This window comes from Schistosoma mansoni, chromosome W (assembly GCF_000237925.1).
Source record: "Schistosoma mansoni strain Puerto Rico chromosome W, complete genome".
Taxonomy (NCBI): Eukaryota; Metazoa; Platyhelminthes; class Trematoda; order Strigeidida; family Schistosomatidae; genus Schistosoma; species Schistosoma mansoni.
The window spans coordinates 2,610,294-2,629,021 of NC_031502.1; the positions used below are offsets into that span (position 1 = coordinate 2,610,294).

General features: G+C 37.9%; 1 protein-coding gene across 1 annotated transcript in view; it reads right to left on the minus strand.

Annotated features, from left to right (window-relative positions):
* The window catches only part of Smp_038440 (putative heart-specific myosin light chain phosphatase small subunit), a gene marked incomplete at its 5' end in the record, with an annotated part of 35,431 nt that overhangs the window by 3,879 nt on the left and 12,824 nt on the right, over positions 1-18,728 (minus strand). The window contains 2 exons of the mRNA XM_018799923.1: positions 10,475-10,651; positions 11,675-11,902. Of these exons, the coding sequence (XP_018653788.1) occupies positions 10,475-10,651; positions 11,675-11,902 (405 nt within the window). The remainder of the gene's footprint in view (positions 1-10,474; positions 10,652-11,674; positions 11,903-18,728) is intronic.

Genomic DNA, 18,728 nt, shown 5'->3' on the forward strand with positions numbered 1-18,728 from the left:
TGAGAGGACGAAAAGCGAATGTCCGGCGCTATAACCGGATTGGTGGACACGGAGGGTCCACCTAGGGGAGTTGGAAAACCCTGATTCCAAACCAATGGTGCACATGGGCTCCAGTATCCTGATGGAACGAATGGCGGAAGAACCTGTCATTGGTCAACGGCTACCATGGGACTGCATCTCCTCACAATGCTCCACTGCCTTGTGGATCAGACCTTTAGGTCAAAGGCTCGGGGTGTGGTCCCCTAAGAAAACCACCTGCTTCGGTTTGGGCACCCGGGCAGTATCACAGCCCACACACAAATGAATGAAATGATGAACTCTACTGACGATTCTATTCCTGCTCATATTATAAGCAAGACAATTTACATTATTATTATTATTATTATTACTTACCATATCGCTAATTCACCCCCTTTTATCCCCAATTTGTGTAACCTTACTCTTCAACTTATGCAGCAGCTCGCTCTTGGTGGAAAATCTGTCCTATCTAAACGATCTCCAGTCACTGTCTGGTTGAAAGTGAATGCTTCCACCGATAATGAATACTGAGGCAGTCTTTCTGAAACCACGTACGCCGTTCAAGCTGGCTTCCTTCAACGTTCGCACACTAATGCAGATCGGACAACAGATAGGGCTGGCTATGTCTTTGGAAGGTCTTAATGTTGATGTTTGTTGTCTATCCGAGACCCGTATTCAAGACTCTAGTAAAGTACTACAAATCCGCTCTCCATCTGTCGCCTCGAAAAGCTTGTTCCACGTGCGCTTATCCGGGGACCCTGTGGCATCTTCGTCTGGTCTTGCTGGCGTTGGTGTCTCACTAAGCGCTAGGGCTGAGGCAGCACTAATCGATTGGATCCCCATTAACAGTCGGTTATGTGCTGTTAGATTAGAAAGTTCCATCAAAGTGAGAAGAAATCGGCGTGAGAAACGGTGTCTTTTCGTCATCTCCGCCTATGCCCCGACAGATTGCAGCCCGGATGCAATCAAGGATGAGTTTTACCATCAGTTAACAGTTCTTCTCCAGAAAGCGCGTTCGACAGATATTGTAGTACTAGCCGGAGACTTGAATGCACAGGTCGGGCGTCTAGGCACAGAAGAGAGTCGTTTAGGTGGCCGATGGGGACTTGTTGGTCGCAGGACAGATAACGGGGACCGTTTGCTGCAACTGTGCACAGACCACAACCTGTTTCTGGCCAGCACTAACTTCCGGCACAGTCATCGCCGGTGTGCTACCTGGCGTCCTCCCTCTGCATCCCAAGCCTGGACTCAGATTGATCACATCGCGATCAGCTACCGCTGGCGTGGTTGTGTACAAGACTGCCGCTCCTTTTGGAGTACCTATCTGGAGTCTGATCATGCCCTGGTCTGCGCCAATCTCACCTTACTTTTCAGTGGCCGAAGGATTGACCACCACCAACGGATTGATATTAGTAAACTGGCTGCAACTTCTGTTGCAAGTAAGTATCGAGCGGAGCTAGCCTCTAGGCTAGCTACCACCCCACCGAAAAGTATAGATGAGCATTGGTTACATCTTCACGACGCCATGAAAATGGCGAGTAAAGCCGCTTGCGGCTTCGCGAAACGTCCCGCTTACAAGCACTGGGTCTCTTCTGGCTCCTTACAGCTGATGGAAGCCCGTCGGTCTACTCCGGGTGACCGTGAGTTTGACCACAAACGAAGGCTGTTACGTAATGAAATCGGGCAAAGCTTGCGTAAGGACCGGGAAGCCTGGTGGTCGGAGAGTGCTAATGAGATGGAAGCAGCAGCTGCATCTGGTAACTGCCGGAAGCTCTTCCAACTCATCCGAGCCACTGGCAGCAAGGAGTCTGGTGTGAGTGAAACAATCTACGAGGATGATGGGATGCCAATCACTAACATCTCCCGACGTCTTGGACGATGGGCGGAATTTTTCGAAGGGCAGTTCAACTGGCCTGCTGCTCCGGCAACATCAACCAGCTTGTCCTGCCCTCCATGGCCGGTGACGACTGTTCCACCAAACGAGGCGGAAGTCCGCAAGGAACTCCAACTCTTGAAACGTTACAAATCACCTGGCCCAGATGACTTACCTCCGGCTCTTTTTAAAGATGGTGGCGACTTTCTGACTAAGGAATTGACTGTGTTGTTTGGAAAGGTTTGGGAGCAAGAAAGTGTTCCAACATCATGGAATGAGTCAATAGTCGTCCCTATCTTTAAAAAGGGTTCACGTTGTTCCTGCAATAACTATCGGGGGATAAGTCTACTTCCGATTGCGTCCAAACTATTGGCTTCTATCATTCTTCGTAGGTTGTTTAAAACCCGAGAACGATTGACTCGCGAGGAGCAGGCTGGTTTTCGTTCTGGTCGAGGATGCATTGATCACATCTTCACCCTCCGCCAAATGTTAGAACACCGTCATACTTATCGCAGGCCAACAATCGTAGTGTTTCTTGACATCAGGGCTGACTTCAATTCGTTGGACAGGACTGTTCTCTGGGATTGTCTATTGAAGAAGGGTGTGCCTGAGAAGTTCATTAACATCTTAAAGGCCCTGTATACGAACACCTCAGGCAGAGTGAGGGCATACAACCACCTTTCTCCCTTGTTCCATTCGAGCAGTGGGGCTAGGCAGGATTGCCCGATCTCACCATTCCTCTTCAACTTTGCCATCGACGACATCCTGGAAACAGCTCTGATGGATGTAAGTAATGGCGGTGTGGATCTGTTGCCTGGAGAACGACTTCTCGACCTTGAGTATGCGGATGATATTGTCTTACTGTGCGATAATGCCCAAGGCATGCAATCCGCACTTAATCAGTTGGCAATCAGTGTCCGCAGGTACGGCATGTGCTTTGCACCCTCCAAGTGCAAAGTACTCCTACAAGACTGGCAGGATTCTAATCCTGTACTCACCCTGGATGGTGAGGAGATCGAAGTAGTTGAGAAGTTCGTGTATCTAGGTAGCTACATAAGTGCTGGTGGTGGCGTGAATGATGAGATTGGTGCACGTATAATGAAAGCCAGAGCGGCTTGTGCCAATCTGGGCCATCTTTGGCGCCTTCGTGATGTTAGTCTGGCTGTAAAAGGTCGGATCTACAACGCGTCGGTGAGAGCAGTTTTGCTCTATGCTTGTGAAACCTGGCCTCTCCGAGTTGAGGATGTTAGACGTCTCTCTGTGTTCGATCATCGTTGTCTCGGAAGGATTGCTGACATCCGGTGGCAACACCATGTTAGTAATGCAGAGGTTCGGCATCGTGTGTTCGGGCGCCGAGACGATAATTCAATTGGTGTCACCATCTTTAAACACCGACTTCGGTGGCTTGGACATGTTTTACGAATGTCGTCCCAGAGACTTCCACGTCGTGCATTATTTGCCGACTCTGGGACTGGTTGGAAAAAGCGGAGAGGAGGTCAGTGTATGACATGGTGTCGTGGCATGGAAGAGAGCTGCAAAGGGCTAGCTTCTGTTGGTCCTTCACGACTCCTTGGTTGGGGTCCAAGAGATGGTGCAACACAGTGGCTAGAGACGTTATCAGATATGGCTCAGAATAGAAGCCAGTGGCGATCCTGCTGCAACCTTCTTTTACTTTCTACATAAAGAATGGTTCTAACTTTCCTAACTGAAAGAGTCTTCTGGTTGTACATTTCAGTCCGCCTTATCTTTTCATCCCTTCTCTTCCTACTTTCATTATTTTGTGTGGCGCATATGTACCTGGTGCCCTTTTGTACCAATATATATGTGTTTAAATAAATAAAATAAATCTGCGGCTCATGGCATTTTGTGAAGTTATGCCCATTCAAGAACCACAAATGCCGTCAATGTCATCGCATTGGTCATAAAGAAGGTTACTGCTCCTCAGATAAACGTCAGTCCAAACATCGTGGCATAAATGTGAAGCGACAGCTACAGAGTCAAGTCAAAAGCACATTTGCAACTTTTAAAGTGGGATTTCAAAGTAAACGGAAGTACGTGAACTTATTAGTAAATGAAAAACCTATTCGTCTTCAGTTGGACACTGCTTCCGACATTACACTGATCTCCAAAAACACATGGCGTAAGCTAGGGTGCCCACGCATCCGACCAACAGAGCATGTTGCTCGAAATGCTTCAGGCGACATAGTGAAGCTAACTGGAGAAGTCACCTGCAACGTGCAGTTCAAGGGACATAAATTTACTGATGTTTGTTATCTAACAAATCGGCATGATTTAGATCTATTGGGATTGGACTGGATTGAGAAGATTGATGTCTTAAATAGTTTATTAAATGAAGTATGTTCTCATAATTCTTGCTCTGAGTCTATCCAAAATTCTCATGATATTTCTGAATCAAATGCCTCAGTTGTGTTATGTTCCCCTGATGTCTATGAACTAAATGCTTCCGATGTAACATGTTCTCGTAATATTTCTGAATCAAATTCCTCAGATTTAATGTGTTCTCATCATGATGTCAAATCAAATACTTCTGATTTAATGTGTTCTCATAATGATAATAAATCGAATAACTCCAATTTAATGTGTTCTCACAATGATGTTAAACCAAATGACTCCGATGGAACATGTTCACAAAATGATTCCCCATCAAATTCATGAAACAAAGTATGCTGTCGTAATATCTCAAAAGCTCATGCATCTTATTCCTTTAAAATGTCGACCACATCCCACGTAAATCATCTTCGACAAAAACATGCAGGTATATTCCAAAACAAATTGGGCTGTTGTAAGTTCACCAAAGTTATCTTGTCGTTAAAGCAAAATGCAAAACCTGTCTTCAGACCAAAACTACCAGTACCTTATGCTGCTCTGTCAGTCGTTGACCAGGAACTTGACAGGTTGGAAGCACTGGGTGTCATTCAGCCAGTAAATTACTCACCGTGGGCTGCTCCCATAGTAGTTGTGAGAAAGGCAAATGGGACTGTTCGCATATGTGCTGATTTTTCCACTGGTCTAAATGATGCTTTAGAGGATCACACTTATCCACTTCTCATACAGGAAGATTTATTTATCAAACTAAATGGAGGGAAGTATTTTGCTAAGATTGACCTTGCTGACGCATATCTCCAAAAAGCAGTTGATCCAGTCTCCCAACCACTACTGACGATTAACACTCATAGAGGCCTTTACCAATATAAACGTTTGCCTTTTGGCGTGAAACCAGCACCAGCTATTTTTCAACAAATTATGGACACTATGTTGGCAAATTTGCCAGGAGTCGCTGTCTATCTGGATGATGTTATCGTTACAGGTTCCAGTAAGTCCGATTTATTTGATCGACTTGATGCTGTTTTGGCCAAAATATCTGAGTATGGATTTTATCTAAAAGAAGAGAAGTGTAAATTTTTCATGGACTCGGTAAAATATCTTGGTTTTGTTTTCGACAAAAATGGACGACGCTCAGATCCAGAAAACGTACGAGCTATCCAAAATATGCCTCCACCATCTAACGTCGCAACTCTACGCTCGTTCCTTGGTCTTATCAGTTATTACAGTAACTTTTTACCACAATTGCATCGCCTCCGAGCACCCATGAACCATTTATTATCCAAAAATGTAAAATGGAACTGGTCCACTGAGTGTCAAAAGAGCTTTGACAAAGTAAAGTCACTATTAATATCGGACCTACTTCTGACGTATTTTGATCCCTCACTGGAAATTGTTGTTGCCGCAGATGCTTCTGATTATGGTGTCGGCGCTGTTATATCCCACAGGTTTCAAGACGGCACAGAGAAAGCTATAGCCCATGCCTCCAGAACGTTGACTTCGGCAGAACGCAAGTACAGTCAAATTGAGAAAGAAGGATTGGCACTAGTTTTTGCAGTTAAGAAGTTTCAAAAAATGCTGCATGGTAGAAAATTTACCTTATTTACTGATCATAAACCCCTATTATCTATCTTTGGATCTAAGAAAGGTATACCAGTTTATACTGCAAATCTCCTCCAACGATGGGCTACGATGTTTTTGGGTTATGATTTCACTATCAAATACAAATCTACCTCTGACTTTGGTCATACTGATGCACTATCGCGCTTAATAAGAAATCATAAGCTTGAGAATGAAGATACTGTCATTGCTTCTATATCAGTGGAAGAAGATGTAAGCAGTATGTTGCTTAATTCAACGCGAATTCTTCCAGTGACAGCTGCTCGAATCGCTGATCACACTCTCCGTGATCCTATCTTAAGGCAACTAGCTACATTTATCCGGCGTGGTTGGCCCCCACGTATAACATCTCATGAACTAAAACAGTATTATCAACGACGTCAATCTTTATCCATCGTAAATGACTGTATTATGTTCGCTGATCGCGTAGTAATTCCAAGTAACCTACGCTCACTCGTTCTAAAACAACTGCACACAGCTCATCCAGGTACTGGAAGAATGAAAGCTATTGCTCGAAGTTATGTATACTGGCCTAACATTGATGAACACATCGAAGATTTAGTGCGTGCGTGCAGAAAATGTGCTGCAGCCTCGAAATGTCCACGGAAAGCTGAACTCCACTCTTGGTCATCCCCGAAGGAACCTTGGTCGCGTATACACATTGATTTTGCCGGCCCATTTCAGGGTACATATTTCCTCATTTGTGTTGACGCCTACTCAAAGTGGCCGGAGATTCTACCCATGAAGCAAATCACGTCGCAAGAGACTGTTATCGAGTTACGGCAGTTATTCTCTCGTTTCGGAGTTCCAGATATTCTCGTGTCAGATAATGGCACTCAGTTTACTTCTTCCATTTTCTCAGACTTCTGCAACAGGTTTGGGGTCAAACATGTTCGTTCACCTCCATACCATCCACAATCGAATGGTCAAGCAGAAAGGTTTGTGGATACCTTCAAAAGAGCGCTACTGAAGGCAAGGGGGGGAGGGAAGATAAAGGAAATTCTTGATGATTTTCTGTTAGTCTACAGAACGACTCCAAATCCTTCAGCGCCGAATAAATTGTCTCCAGCAGAAATTATGTTTGGTAGAAAAGTTAAAACTGCTCTCGATGCCATAAAACCAAAGCAAAATGGTGTAGGAAGAAGAAACCAGAAGATGGAATCTCAATTTAATCGCCATTATGGAGCAAAAAGTAGAATCTTCCGAGATAATCAAAAAGTATACGTCCGTGATTTCCGATACTCACCTCCACAATGGACTAGTGGACGCATACTTGGGAGACGAGGGAATGTAATGTATGTGGTGGAGGTTGAAGGCCAAAAGTGGATACGTCACGCTAACCACAATCTGGAAAGTTCTGGCACTCCTCAGAAAACCGAGAAAATGTGCTCAATGTGGGAAGTCTTCCTAGACAGTTTCGACATAGGAAGTCCAGCAACTAAGAAAACTGTGCAACTGGAACAACATCCTATTAGGAGATCACTACGGAAACGCAGAAGACCTGAGATACTGCAGGTGGACCCGAAGAAAAAAGCATATGCTTCTGAGGGGAGATATCAGTGATGATATCTTAGCTACTGTTTGTAATTAGTGTCTAACCGCTTTTCTTTTTTTTCATTCCAGTTAACCAATGGGTCCTTTTCTCACAATGACCACAACGCCGTCCAGTTTCCCTCATGCACTATGTCAATGGCAGTGATAACATAATTTTTTTTGTCAAGGGGGAAGATGATGTGAACCGCAAAACAAGAAGCCTTAACAAATTACGGAAGCTATTTTTGGGGACGTTAATTCATTTAATTCAAAGCTTGTAAAACTGTAACATTTACTTTTGCCCCTAGCCTATTCTACAGATCATAAGCTTTCGTTTGATGTATAATTCATTGCCATAGCATTTTCTGTTGTAAAGCTATTGTCATTTAGACGTAATCTTTTGTACCCTATTTTCTACTATAATCCCCCGGTTTTGGACATAATTGTATTTTCCTAATTATTGTACGTTGTGGTCAGCCTATTCATCTATTTATTCATGTAACCTTTCACCCTAATCTGAATTGGGAATTCGAGTGCTAGATCGGGGTTGGAATAAAGTGATTAGCGTTCCAGCTGTCTTTGTCTTCTCTCTCTCTCTCGCGTGCTTGCCAGCCAATCAGGGATAGAATAGTTTTCGTCTCTCTACCCCCACTTCGAACTCACTCATATTAGCCTCAAAGGTTAAGCCAGTCAGCCTACCGGGTCAAGGTCTTAATCTACATTACACAGGTCATACTCGGCACAAAGTGGGTAGAAAGATTCAAGGACGTAACATATCCATTGTCAATTCATCCATTTATCCGCTTTAGATTTGGTTGTTTATTCTTGTGGTGCATCGATGTGGGCTGTATAACCTAGTAGTACTGCGATAAACGAGGACACAGATGAGGAAAGCCAGTTTATTCACTTGGTAATGTTTCTTTGAATCTTCCCATTGATGTTTAGAACTGCACTTGATCAGTCTCTTATCGGCATATGTGCATACTGTGCCTATTGCCTCGATATAGCCTTAATTCACAAGCAATATAGGCAAAGATGTAAAGTGGCTAGCAGTAAAACTGGGTTCGAGTCCCAGAGTGAACGTCAAATTTGAGATGCAGGTACCTCCAGCTAACGAGTCCCAAATAGGACGAAACGTGCGTCCTGGATCCCACTGCTATCCACTAACTATCTTTGCTTATAAAACCAATCTATTGGTTAATGCAAAATTACAGAGCGCTTTCATAAAAGATGAAAACCATGCATTAAGTATATTATCTGAACATCTTCAGTTGTCCTTTACATGTCTCATGTTTCTTTCAATTCTGTTGTTGTTAAAATTGCTCTCTGTTTACATTCTTGTTCTCTTCCATTTGATCTTTTTAATTTTCTGCTGCTATGAATTCTACTTTCAATTGGTGTTACATACTACTTACATCCGTCGACATAAGTAGCATAAACTACAGTACTATTCGTATTGTAGAATTTTATATAATTCATATGTATAACATTTTTGATTAGACGCGTTCACAACTACGTCATTATGTTTTAAGTTCATTTATGAGAAAGGATGCTTATCTAACAAAATAATTAAAGACTATACACAATCAAAACTACATTCAAATTACATTTTACAAGCATAATTAGCTTTTTTTGAGATCAGAACTAATTACAGGTATAAACAAATTAGTTATGACCCGTAAATGAAGTACACAAAAATGAAATGAAACGAAAAAATTGGGGGGGGGTAGAACAAACTAATCTCTGACCTTAGTTTATTTAAACTTTAAATTTCTGAAAAAGACAAAAAATACACCTTAAGATTCACAAAGTATTTTTCTGTTTAAATTGGAAACAAATTTTAGATGGACTTGCTATCTTCACTGAAACAGAAACTAGTCGGACTACAGTTATCCTTATGTTCTCTAATAACTTGTGGATTAATAAGTAGTCACTCTCCGACTTCAAATTTATTGATTACCTCCAATTAATGTAATGGAACATAGATTTCGTTGGAAAGATTGCTCCATAGTAATATAAGATTGTTTGTAAGTAGATAAAAACTAGATCTTCTTAACGACTCAGTAAACTTCCTATGTTACCAGTATGATAAACTGAGGCATTAAGTAACTTTTAAACAACATGGATAGTGATGCAAATGAAGAAGTATTCTATTTTTCAACTTTCATTAAGACTGTAGTGTATCAACGATGCATGCTGTTATTGTTTATAAACAGAAGTTTACTGTGAACTCATTCGGAAATCGTTAGATAAACTTACAAAATACTCGAAACAGGTCATTTAATGTGGTTGAAATCATTAGCTTAGAGATAAACTTTATCACATGTGAACAAGTAGATAACTGATAATTTTTAAAAAATGGACATAGACTGAAGATGACCACCTATCTATACATGGTCATATTTGAAAGCATACATTGATTGTGGAATATATAGGAATTACAGAGAAGAGAACAGTCATTTTTTACACTTTCAGGCTTCCAAAGATAATAAACGTAACAACAGATCGTTATAGACAGAGATGAATAATGACTATCAGTGAGATGCAGGACGTGCGTTTCGTCCTATTCGGGACTTGCCTGCTGGATATGTCTGCGTCCTAAAGTTAATGTTCACTCCAAAACTCGAACTAATTGCCGTTCGCTTCAAATACCATCTCGTTATCCACTTGTGTACCGAGCCAAGTTAGTTACTGGCTCCTGTAATGAGGTTAAGTTTAATTCATTTGTATTGGTTGTTTGAATCCTCCCATTGATATTTAGAACTGAAACTGATCAGTCTCTTTTGGCATATGCGAGTTCTGTGAGGATATACAAACAGTACAAATGAATTAGGATCGTTTGAAGTTATAAATACTGTCTCACATAACAGCTAGTGATAATCCTATTCAAGTCAAACTGAGTGATGACAGAAAGTACTTAGTTACATAACGACACAACTTGCGATTCATTTGCAGAAAGCTGTCACAATTTAACAGTGACTAAAAATACCTAAACTTGATCAGACCACCTTGCCAATCCTTATAGATTTTTAGCATCATATCTTCTAAAAGAAAATTTTTAAATTTACTTCAAATAGTTCCACTCACCCGTTGTTCAACCTCACTAGGTCTTCGTCTACCAACTGAATTTTCCAAGGCGTCTTCTAATTCCTTCAGTTCTTTCTGGGCTGCTTTTACCTCTTCACGCAAACCGTTTGTTAGTATTTTTTCTTCTTCGTATAACTGTTTGTAATTAGGTGTTTTACTTGCAGCACTACTCAAGTCCTATTAGAGTAAATACAATGAAACAACCAATAAACATTTATTGAATTACTAAAAGCACTGAACTTCGAATAATTTTATCTATTGAGGAAGGGTGAAAGTTAGAAAGAGATAAACAGTTGCATACGGAAGAAAGCATACTTTAAAATGCTCCTTGTATACACTAGTCGGCAACAAATAAATCTCCGCTTTCTTATTCGTAAATATATATGCCATTAAGGTAAGAAGTGAAATCATGCTAAACACAATTATCTGTTATTGCATATAGTACTCCATTAATCCAGGTATAAAGCCATAATACTTTATCACCTTAGATATTTCCTAAGGTTTCCAGCACTTTCTTCTTAAGTACATCCATCTCATTGGCTTTTGTTAACTTCAATGTTCTTACCCTAATGGTTCGTAACCAGTTAGATACGATATATCAGAAACATTTTCTTTTCTTCATGCTTGAGTCACTTTCACTCACACGCGAATTTGACAAGATGATGACGATAATGGAAAATCTCAGCTAACTAAATACTCTGATAAGTCAACCACTAGAAGAAGCCATGTGACTATGCAATACAATTATTTTCGATAGTTTTACGTTTTCAAAATATCAACGAATCAAAACAAAATCAACAGTTTCATTGGTGGAACACAGTTGAAATGAAATGAAATCCATAATCAATTAGATAGTCAGTTCATAGTAGTTTGTGAAATTTAAGTTTGTCAATGAACATCAGTATTCATCCAGTTCACTGAAGTTGATTACATCACACATTCTTGTCACATTAGGCTTGTGACTGAACTCGAAAGTTTTATTTTTCTAAATCTATTCATTTCCGTAATCTTTTTATAATTGACTGAATTAAAGTCTGAAAATTCCTCTACTTATTAATGGGTAGTCGATATGGTAATTTTCCATTGTTCATACATCAAACTGTGAATTAAACCTCCAACACAGTAATGAGTTTCAAATTAAAATCATTTTATATAAAATACGTAGTTATATAAGATCAAACGTTGTAATATATAACTTACTGAATTCCATGATGAACTAGTACCTATTCCACCGACTGTATAATTTGTATTTGAACTAATTTTATTTGGTGACCTACGTGGATATTGTGGAAGTCCTGAGTAAGATGAAGTTGATGTACCAGTTGCACTACAACTGCTGCCTACACCAACACTGCCAATACTACTCCCACTATTACTTGAAAGACCTTGTGTACGTGTTAAATACCGTGATGGCTTTGGAGTGTCCGTCTAAAGTAATAGATATTTATACAAAAATAAATGAATAAATGTAATATGTGCTAATACTTCATATTTTAAACTTTTACAATGTAATCTATTCCCTGTACAAAAAAATCATCAAAGCGAACAAAACAGCTAAACTCCAATATGATACATTCCCATGATAGTTACTGAAGTCCAGTTACTTTCGTATACTTAAAATATGTACCATACTCCATTCGACAAATAATTTTAATGTACATTAATAGGTACCTAAATGATTCGAAGAACTCTATTCTAAAATCAATTTAGAAAATTAGCATTCTTCTAATGTCAAACACAATTGATGTATATTGTCTTGCTGTCTTGTATTTATTCTTAATTTCTAATTCCTTTCATTGATATTAGTTTAAACATAAACGTAATTTTATATAGTTGAGATCATGAGTCAATTGAAGCTAGACCACCATGGAAAACCTAGAAGCACTTATCGGCCATTTCGTCCTATTATGGGACTCCTCAGTAGTGCGCATCCACGACCTCGCCTCGCGAGCTAGATTCAAACCCAGAACCTATCACAAAACCCCTTCTGTTAAAGATTTATGTATGAAAGAAAAAGAGATAAAGATTAATTGAGTGAAATGTTGATGATTGAAGAATTTAAATGATTATGATTAGAAAGGTATTTCAGATTAATGACATCAATCTATTTTAAACAAATTAAATATTTCTCATTGTCAATAATGATTACCTTTTGTCATTATATTATTAAAATAGATCATTGTATAAATAAACAAAATTCTGTCACACATATATCAACTTGATATTTGATAAGTTTACTAATGTAAACAATTTTATTATACTACTCATTTATGAATTCTATTGACAGTAAGTTATATTGATCGAGATAAAAATGTCTATCTTAATAGTTCAGTTATTTATAGAGATATTTTCATGATACTTTAAGTATATTATTCAGAAGTATTTGCTTGAACTATTTTGAGTAGTATTTCAGATATTCATAAAAGTCAATAAAAAAAGTGGTGACTGTTATATCCTAGCGAAGACATGAGTACGGTAACTTCCGAGATCTATCAATGGCCGATTATTCTACGTATATTCTTATTGTTTTAACTGTTGAGTAACTAGATGGTGCATATCTATATTCATCGTATTATAAGCTTCATTTTGACCTATGGATTATAATTATACGTCTTACTGTCCCTAAATTGTATTCAGTTTATTGATTATTGTATCCGACGTTCACAGTCACATTCGCCTTGATCTTGCTCAAATATTATTTTCTATTTTATGGTGTGATACGGTCTGTCCGTCTGGTATATAAACCGAGTATGCTTGGAATAAATGATTCGCATATCAGAAGCTGTAATTGGTGTTCTGGACTCAATTGGAAGGGCTAAGTGGACAAGGGATCAATAAGGACTCTAGACTACACATACTGGTCGAACGTCATTGATTTAGCACAGTGTTAAGATTAGACAGGTAGTATTTCGACTGGTGGATAGTTCACGTGATAAAAAGCCGGATATCAGACCACAACAAATTGGCATACGGCCTTGTTCTTTTTTTAAATTTATAACAGTAACCATACTGTGGATGCATACTGTTGAGAAGCTCCATATTAAGATAAAACAGATATCCATTCTAACCGGGTTTCTAATGGTTGCCTAACTTGGATTGTTTCGTTATTTCAACAGAAGTTATTCTTAATGCAGTTCAACATTCTTCAAAAACAAAAGAAATCGACTACTAAACAACACAGAACTTCTCATTGTTGTTATACCACGAAATGAAATGAAGACTTTTCAGTGCTAGATATTATCATACATGAGAAAAGTCATTAAAAATACCAGTAAATAAATAAATAAATTTCATTAATGAAAAGAATTCTTGTTTTCTAGATATCATTTCTAGTAATCACAATTGATTGATCATTGGGTGGTGATCAATGTCATGTATGTTAAGCCCTTCTTAGTGCGAATCGAATCCTGTTGACCACCTCAAACCACCATCTTATCGTTTCTAGTAAATATGTAAAATTGTTTACACTAAAGTTTTTATTATCAGCAATACAATGTTAACAATATAACTGCAGTGATTACTGTAGACCATAGTAATATGGTCTATCGGTTAAGTGCCCTGGCGCGAGACTGGTAGGTCCTGGGTTCGAATATCGCTAGGCGGGATCGTGGATGCGCACTGCTGAGGAGTCACACAATATGACGAAACGGCCGTCCAGTGCTTCCAGGTTTTCCATGGTGGTCTAGCTTCAATTGACTCATGATCTCAACTATATAAAAATATACATTTTACTTAATAAAGACTATAAGCTTCATCATTTATTAAATGGTATTTAATTTACCAATATGCTGATAGAGACAAAATGAAAGTGAATTTTAATTATTATCCCTTGATAGCTTAAAGTCACTTAACTTCTCTTACTGAATATCATTGAGTTTAATAATCGATTTTTTTCTTTTTTTGGAAATCGGTGTAAACTGTCCAAACTTGTAACACTTCATATGAATAATCTAATAAGCGTACTTGTTTATTGTTAAATGTCACAGTTTTTGAGATTCACAAATGAATTTAATCGACTTCAGTAGTATATAAATTGAAAGAATTTACTTGGATAGTGATAGGCTGAGGCAATCAGATATATCAGTTGGACACTAAACTATTAGTGAGAAATGTTGATAGATGAATGGTTTTAGTTGAAGTTTGGGTTAACTAAATGTGATGGATAGAAATCTGACGCAGAACATTTCTACACTTATGTTTATATATTTGTGAACATGTTTTAATTTGATATGGCTAATACATCTTTCGAAATACTCTTAGTTTTCTCATTCAGTTTGAAAGTTGTACTCTTATACAAAAAGTATGTAGAATTGGATGACAGCCCAAAACGTCACATTTTTAACTATATAATATAAATTTAAAATTAAGATGATAACAGTGAGATGGTGGAGAAGATTTGTAGCTCAGGTGGATGATTTTGATGGAATTTTGTTCTCTGAGCTGGATGGTTTGGTCGTGGAGCTTTTATCGTCCTTCTGAACGACATCATCAGCACAAACTTTGGGTAGGAGTGAAGTGTTTGATGTCATTCAGAAGGACGATAAAAGCTCCACGACCAAACCATCCAGCTCAGAGAACAAAACTCCATCGAAATGATAACAATGAATAAGACATCAGTATTAACTAATAACCGGTCTATGTGTATTACCTTTTTTATTACAGTTTTACACAAATTTTATGTTATCCGAACAATCTATAAACCTGATAAAGAAATGTATTGTTTAATCTCATTAACTGTTTTGTATTCATTCTCATTCAAATACTTAAGAATGCTGATATTTCTGCTTATTCATTTGGAATACTAAATATTTAGATATATATACCGAGTGACCAACTATCTCAATGAATTGACTGACGTATCAACCTTTATCACACACTACATAACGATCGATATATACAAAACCTATTTCTCACATACTATACACAATAAAGAATTCTCACTTTCTATTAACGCTGTACACTGTTCATGTGGTCTTCTGAATATATCTTGATGAAATATTGTTGAAGCATTTTACAATCGACTTATTATATCATCTTCTTCACTGGACCTTGTTATACAACGAAACATGTCAAGGAGATATATAGAATTAAATGAGTATGTACAAATATCAGAGCCAGACGAGCCTTACATTTGACTCATGAGAATGAAATTCACACAATACTTAACATGTTACATAAGTTACAGTATATATATGAAACAGACAGGATTCATATGGAATAGATAACTTATAAACACTACATATACGAAGTCACTATGTACACTTGTAGAACGTGGATAGACAATAGCTAGAAAATATGCTTTTACTAATCTTCACCAAGCTGTCTTACTTGCACACGGCTTAAAACAAAATAAATTAAGAGAATATGACTAGGGTATTCAGTACAAATGAAAAAGAATACAGTTAATGAACCTTTAAACGTCATTTGAAGTCCCGATCATTCTTACAGATTAATACAATTTCATTTTCAGTTAATTAGATGTTTACTAGCGTTATGTTTTGTGGCCGCTGACCAATATCACGGGCCCGCTTAGCAGTCAGAATCCTAACTCTAATTTGCCCTGGAGTTTACTGTATAGCTAAGTATCTCTGACATGGCCAATTACACGCCACGGCCAACACTGTTGACCTTCAAGGGGCAGCTATGTTCATATTAGTTCACTATTCGATAGCTCCTTTCTATGCCCTGCCCTTGAGTCGAGAAGTAGCAACCATCACCTGTACCATACATATTTTAAACAGACGGTTTATGTACAGACATACTGGACCGCATTACATCATAAAATGAGAAATAACGATTACACATGAACGAGTTAAAAAGTGTCCGTGAATAGGGGAGATTGTAAATAATCGACTGGCAATAATTTAGTAATGGTAAATCATACAATGTTAGTTAATAAGTCAACCAAAAGCTTATAATAAATGGAATAGATAGACATTTCGATCTAGATACTCAGTAGTTATACGAAGAAACCATAATTAATAATAATCCGAAAAACCAATCTCAACCATTGCAATATTCGTTCCGTTATAACAGACAGTTAATTTCAATAGGACTATATTTTTGATGATATTGCCCTGAAGGACAAAAACCAAACCATCCAGCATTGAGACTATAATATCTCGTGCAAGTTACATGTGTATTTATTATAAGTGACTAATTTAATGTACAATGCATATTCAATGATTAAGAATTCCTTTCTGAAAATAACTTTGTTAATCTTCTAAAAAAGTATTCTATCTTTAAAATTGTAACTAAAATGAAAGATAGATGATTCAGACTTACCAACTTACATTATTTTGCTTATCCGATCAACTTTAAAGAAATAGTACATTTATGATTGGTCTGTTTACATTAATTTATCAAGCGTAATTTGAAATTAGAAATAGATTTTGGGTAGAAAACCACTGACAATTTTCGGACACCGAATGACCGTTTGTCTTAGTTTCGGACTCCTTAACAGTCCACATCCACAAGCGCGTACGCAAGAATAAAACCCAAGACCTTTAGTCTCACTCGTGAAAGTTTAAACTCTAGACTTTTGCGTCGGCATCTAATGCCTAACTTCAATCATTGGTTCCAGGTTTCAAAGGTGGTCTAGCTAAGATCATATCATGATTTCAACTGTGAAAATACTATAATCTCCAAAAAATCTCCTGTACCATTCACAAGTTGTATAATTTACCCAGTCTATCAAGTGATAAACTACTGGTTATCTAGATGTAAAACAAACGAAACCATCATCCAATCTTGAATTATGTTTTTCTATCTGCGAAATCTCTAGATGTTTCTAATATAGTATAGTATAGCATAGTATAGTATAGTATAACACGTTAATCATATTATTGTATGAAGATCAATAATGGAAACCTTAACTTTACATCATTAAGGTCATTGCATCATATTTATGATTGGTATGACAACAACTACAACAACTAAGTGATACTATTATTATCTTATATAATGAATTTATACCTTTTAAGTTTAATGGGATCAATTAATCAAGTTACATTGATCTATGTACGTTATAGTCATGTGCTATTTACTTGAATGTACTTTCCGTTATAAATCTTTTCTTTATGCTTTTGTGAAGTATTTCTGATCAAATATACGTTTCTAAAACACGTTTAAAAGATTAATAAAATTTCTTATAAGCAGAGATGGATGGTTGCTAACAGTGGAACCCAAGACACGGGCTTCGCCCTATTTGAGACTTGTCAGCTAGATATGCATGGCAATAAAAGACCGATCAATTGCAATAGCTACGTATATGTTCTATGAACATAAGTCTATTGTAGTGTTGTTATCTGTATAATAAAAAAAAGTAATTGACGTGAGATTTATGATTAGAAACGATTTTCTCATTATCAATTGCGCTTTTATTTATATTAATCACTCACAAATGTCAAGACAGTTCTACTGTATGGGGCGGAAACTTGGAGAACTACCAAAGCTATCATCCAAAAGATACAAGTGTTTATTAACAGTTGTCTACGCAAGATACTTCGGATCCGTTAGCCAGACACTATCAGAAACAAGCTTCTGTGAGAGAGAACAAACCAGATTCCAGCAGAGGAAGAAATCAGTAAGAAGCGCTCGAAGTGGATAGAACAGACACTGAAGAAATCACTCAAGTGCGTCACAAGACAAGCCCTCACATGGAATCCTGAAGGCCAAAGGATAAGAGAAAGACCAAAGAACACATTACGCCGAGAAATGGAGACAAACATGAGAAGAATGAACAAACGTTGGATAGAAATAGAAAGGAAGGCCCAGGACAGAGTGGGTTGGAGAATGCTGGTCTGGGGCCTATGCTCCAATGGGAGTAGCAGGCGTAAGTAAGTAAGTACTCACAAGCTGAACGGAAAATTTTCTGAAAATGCCTAATACTGCACATAGTATGAACATCGAAGAATGTATGCGATACCTATTCACGAATATCAATTCTATTTTATATGACATATATGATTTGTTCTTGTATTTTGTTCGTTCTAACTTCAATGTATAAACAAGTGCAATAGTTTAGGTCGTATTTAAATTAGGATACCCTAATGATAATATATTATTCAATAATTGATCTATTATGTCACCTCTACATGAAAACGAATCGATAAGTACATAAGTGAACGTGTGCACATGTTGTTCTTTAATAGATTCTGCGTTGAAAAACAACATACTCAATTTGATAAGTTACTTAGAAAATGAAGATGTCTTGTTACTTATGGTATATACATATATATGTCATGAGTTGGAT